Source organism: Lactuca virosa, chromosome 5 (genome assembly GCF_052849685.1).
Source record: "Lactuca virosa cultivar CGN04683 chromosome 5, Lactuca_virosa_CGN04683_v6, whole genome shotgun sequence".
In the NCBI taxonomy this organism is placed as follows: domain Eukaryota; kingdom Viridiplantae; phylum Streptophyta; class Magnoliopsida; order Asterales; family Asteraceae; genus Lactuca; species Lactuca virosa.
In genome coordinates, this window is record NC_136430.1 from 261,678,525 (window position 1) to 261,683,992 (window position 5,468).

A 5,468-nucleotide genomic window follows, 5' to 3' on the forward strand; every position below is an offset into this window, starting at 1 on the left:
CTTGATTCTTGTTAGGATCTTCGACATAAAACTTTGGTTGGTGATAATGATCATCTGCCTTGATAGTTTTATTGATTTAAAATCATGACTACAGAGAGTTATGTATGAAAAGCAAGTAAAAGTATTGCACTTCTCCTAAGTGTCGTGTGTACTGTGATGAATACAGGTGTCTTTTATAGTCTAAAATTATAACAAGAAGTCCGACAATTCCGGGATCCTCCGAGATCAAATTATAGACGTTCCTTGACTTTGTCTTCCGGGTCTTTTGTATGGTCATGAAGACCATTCGTTGAGAATAAGTCTTTGGCTAACTATTTCTACACATGTGAGAAAAATAAAAAAGCATATAATCGTTATAAACGTTAGGAGAATAAATATTAATAGTCAAGTTCCTGAAGTATTTATGAGGATACTGAAGTATTTTTGAGGATCCTGAGGTTTGAGGATCCTGAATGTAAATCCGGGATCTTGGCCCTAATAATTGCCCCCAAATTACTCCTGCAAAAATATTTTGGAGTTAGTTTCCAATATTTAATAGGATAATTTGAAATAAAAATTAAAAAGAGATAAAAGTGATAAAGGATTTGAATTTTAAATCCTAATGGATAGAATTTATTCGTTCAATACCCATCATTAACCGGTCAAATCGACCTTTCTCTTTCTTCTGCCACCAGGATAAATAGAGGCAATCGATTAGAGTTATTCTTCCCTACGTCTTTTAGCTTTCATCCAAGGGTTTATCAGTCATCTTTGAAGGTATACTTCTCACTTCTCCTTCTTAGTTTTGTTTTTACTGACCATGGGTAAGAAAATGACCGTCTCTCATAAGAACATTCTCGCTCCTCTTGAGGATGACTTAATTAATCAAAAGACCCTGTTGTACGACGAGATCTACTCTTTCGATGAGGGCAATATCGAGTTGTTGAAATCGTTCGTTGCTTTCTCTGATGATGTTGTTTTCAAACCTTTCAACCCAAAGTATCAACCTGATTTCGTTTCTTCCTCTTGGGTCTACTTCCCCTAATACCCCTTTTCTTTAGGTTTGAAGTACCCTTTTTTGGAATCATCTCCAAATTCTTTAAGGTTACTCAAATCTCCTTCCTCTAAGTTATGCCTATTGTATGGTGGATCTTGTTCTGGATCGATAAATTGAACCAGTCCAAAGACCTAGACATAGGTTTGGCTGGGTTGGCTAATGTGTATGATCTTACTACCTTTGGAAGCTCCTATTTTCTTCTCAGACTTAAATCTCACAAATCCCCTCTCATTTTGAAAACAAAACACAATGACAGTGCATGGAAGGAAAAATACTTTTTTGTAAGACGTGACTCGATCCCTGGTGGGGATTCCCTGCCGAAGACCTGGGTTAAAAAGGGTAGGAACAATTTATTCTTGTAGTGAGGATCCTGGAATTCACTTTTCATTATTTTGTTTGTTGTTTTGCAGCTTTCAGGTTTGAAGAGCTCATTCTCGTTTCTGAGGATACCGAAGAAAATATAGAGAAGTTCCTTGTTATTTCCATAGCTGATAGGTCTTTCAAATTTGATTGTTCTTGTCTCCAAGAAGGTTCCTCCACCACAGCGCAAATGGCTACTGGTAAGAGTTATTATTTTTCCTATAATAGTTTACAATTAGCAAGGATCCTGGACTAATAAGGATCTTGTGTGATGTGTAGGATCAAAGGTCACTCGCTCCAATGCCCAATTTGGTTTGTCTGATCTCGAAGACGATATGTCCAGTGGCCTAATTGTAGTCAAGAAGGAATAAACTTCCTTTCCTCTTCCTCTCAAGAAATCCCACATTAATCTTACTGTGAAGACCCCGGGTTCTCGAAAGATGAAGACTTCGGAAGCCACAGATATGAATCTGGAGAATCTTATAGCTGAGGAGGCGCTTCAAAAGTTGTTTTCCTTTTCCCAAGCTTTCAGTATCTGTGTAATATTAGTTTCTGACTCCTACTTGTTTTTACTGATGACATACCTGTTTTAGGTTTCTGCTCATGTTTCCCAGTCTGTACTTGATCTAAGGATCCGAGCTGAGGGGGCTGAGCGAGATCTAAAGGAGCGGGAGAAGGAGTGTAAGGCGGAAAATGAAGATATCCTCAATAGGATTGAGCTATTGATCAAGGAAAAGTCTGAGAAAGAGGAAGATCATGATGCAGAGATGCATGAGATGATTGCGGAGGCGAAGTCCAGTGCTGCTATGGCTATCTGGGAAACCAATATCAGGTTTGTTGAGGATGTCGCCAATACAGGATCTTGGGATTTGGTGGGGTGGCGTGAAGCTCTCCCCAAGTTGACTGGTAAGCTTGTAAATACCAGTCAGGATCCCAAAGGGCAGCCGTCAAAGGTGGACGAGGTGGAGAAGACTACAGGAAATGAAAACCAGTTAGCGGTTTAGGCCTACAAAAATTTGGTTTTAGTAGCTTTTGATTTTAAGGGTTGTAAGACAATGTTACTATCTTTTTTCTTTTGCACGGGGTTGGTGGGCAACCCCTTGATGTTATGGTTGTTTTAATATTTCTTTTGCATGCTTGATTAAATTGTGTAGTTGTAGCAGTAGGATTTTCGAGGATTCTTATAATCAGGATCCTAAGGAGTTCAAGGTTTACAAGAACTCTCAGGATCTGAAAACAATTAGTAATCCATTTAAGATCCCAAAATGGTCGAGATCCATTTAGGACAAACCTTCTATCATATGAGAAATATGGATAAATAGAAGATGATTATCCTCCGGCTTCATGATGTTTAGGATTTACTCCAAGAGAGGCGCAAATTCATGATTCTTTTTACTCCATAGGATCTTAACATTCGTTCATCAAAGGATCCTCATTTGTCAAGGAGGATCCGTGATTGTCTTTAACTCGGTAAACTTTAAGGAGGATTTTTGCTTAGGAATCGATTGGAAATGACTCTAACTTAGGAAATAACTAAGGGAACTTTTGCAACATTACAATGTTACAAATCCTGTATATTTTTTGGGGAGTATCTCATCTTCAAGCAATACGTTGGTATCATAATTCCCAAAAAGCCTTAGGTAAAATCCCAAATCAAAGCAAATTACTGGGGAGGATCCCAAATCATATGATAACATGAAAGATGTTATAAATATTATGTATTATATGGGGATGATCCCAACTTGAGATAACATGAAAATGTTATAAGCCTTGTGTATTATTTAGGGAGGATCCCAACTTGAGATAACATGGAAATTTTATAAACCTTGTGTATTATCTGGCGAGGATCCCAACTTGAGATAACATGAAAATGTTATAAACCTTGGATATCAACTTTAGGATCTTAACTTATGTTCAGAAATAAGAGGGTTGCCAAGTCACTGCAGCATGAAATGATCCCCTTATTTGCATCCCATAGTGAGATAATGTGCGTCCAAGAGAGGTGTATAAACCTTAACTCGTGTGAAAGAGGTAATTAACTCTCTAAACCTTAGAGGGGATTAAGTACCCTTATTCATAGGAGAGATGATCAGTCTCTATTCATAGGATACTTACGTTACGAGTCAGAGGACGCATGTAGTTATGGAACTCTCAAGTGCCAGAGTCTTCATTTGTCAGGATCCTTGTTTATTAGGATCCTTTTACGTCAAGATCCTTGTGTGTTAGGATCCTTGTTTCCCTGCGCGCATCAAACGTTAGCTAGGGGTGGGCGTTAGCCTAGCTAACGCCCCTCCGATGCTTAACTTAGTAATGGTATTCGAAGAGAGCAAATAAAAATAAAGATAAAGGGTAAATGGTAAAGAGTGTGTGTACCTCGAGTGTGTTGGAAAATGACGAATTTTACTCACATAAAATAAGCTTTAAGGTGTATAGCATTCCAGGATCTTGGCAGGACATTTCCATCGAGATAGCCAACCAATATTCTCCCTTTCCTGCTTCGGCGTCTATTAGATATGGTCCTTCCCATTTAGGTGCCAGTTTACGTGCACTAGGATCCCTGGTGTTTTGGAATGTTTCCATTAGCAATAGGTCTCCTATTTGTAACCTTCTGACTTTCATATTTTTGTTGTACGCATTGGTGATCCTCTATTGATGAGCAGCTCTGCGAATCTTGTCGAGATCCCTGAGTTCATCTATAGTATCAAGATCCTAGGCTATGATCCTATCGTTGTTTTATTGGTTTTGAAGTAGGTATCTTTCTGTTGGGATCACCACTTTAGTGGGAATCATTGCTTCTGTTCTAAACTCCAAGGAGTATGGTTTTGGCCTGTGGCTACTTTGGAGGTGGTCCTATCTGCCCATAGTACGAAAGGAAGTTCTTCTGCACATCTTCCTTTCTTCTCGTCCAACCTTTTCTTTAAGTTATCGACAATGATTTTGTTGTTGGATTCTGCTTGACCATTGGATTGAGGTTGGATAGGAGTGGACATTACCATCATGATTCCCCAACTTGGGAAAAAGACCCTTGTCCTTTTGCTTATGAATTGGGATCCATTTTCGCATATAATTTCGAACCTAGTTAAGATATTGCATTTAATGAAGGAAACTACCTCTTTGTCTCTTACCTGGATGAAAGCTTTAGCTTCTATCCACTTTGAGATGTAGTTTGTCATCACTAGCACGAAGACCTTTCCTCCAGGAGCCACTGGCAATTTTCCCACTATATCCATCCCCTATTTCATGAATGGCCAAGAGGAGATGAGAGGATGTGGAGGTTCTGTCGGTTGATGCAGGATGCTCTTATGTCTTTGACAAGCGTCACATTTTTTAGCATGAAGGAAGGAATCTTTCTTCATGGTTGGCCAGTAGTATCCTGTCCTCAACACTTTGGAGCACAAGGATCTACCCCCAGTGTGGTTTTTGCAGTCAACTTCATGTATATCCTTTAGAACTTTTGCAGCATCATGATCTTTTAAGCATCTAAGTTATGGACCTGCCATAGATTTTTTTTATACAATTTACCTTGGATTTTAACAAACCTTGAGACCCTAGTTCTAAATGCTCTGTCACTTTTTTCTTCTTTGGGGATCGTGCCATTCTTGAGGTATTCTGTAATGGGTTGGATTCAGGCTCCTGAGGTTGGAGAAGGATCCTTGATGTTAGGATCCTGATAAGGTAGTGGAGGATCGGAATCTTTGATTGTAGCAACGTTAGTAATTTCCACGTGATCATTAGGATCCTTCAGTTTCTTTGAACGATCCTCGATTCCTGGTGTTGGGACCAGGATCCTTACTATATCCAGGATCCTCAAATATCCAGGATCCTCAGCAACATCAAGATCCCGGCTAATTACCGTTATTATTTTTATCAATATATATAACGGTCATATTTTGTCTATAACTAACACGTGTGCAGAAGTAGTCAAGGGAAGACAAATTCTCAATGAATAATCATCTCAACTATGTTAAAGACCCGGAATACTTGGTCAAATAACGTTCGTGAATCTAGTCGTAGAGGATCCCAGAAATATCGGACATCTTGTTGGCTAAGTTAGACTATAAATTGACACTTG

At 39.0% G+C, this 5,468-nt stretch overlaps 1 protein-coding gene across 1 annotated transcript; it reads right to left on the reverse strand.

Annotated features, from left to right (window-relative positions):
- Positions 1-4,182: 4,182 nt before the first annotated feature.
- Positions 4,183-4,626, reverse strand: LOC145112666 (uncharacterized). Its single transcript, XM_079048802.1, has one exon. It carries the CDS (start codon positions 4,624-4,626, stop codon positions 4,183-4,185), a length of 444 nt encoding a protein of 147 aa, XP_078904928.1.
- Positions 4,627-5,468: the final 842 nt, after the last annotated feature.

What these genes read in the sequence shown, in the direction of transcription:
- LOC145112666 (XM_079048802.1), bottom strand. Translation starts at nt 4,626, where the DNA reads ATGGATATAGTGGGAAAATTGCCAGTGGCTCCTGGAGGAAAGGTCTTC.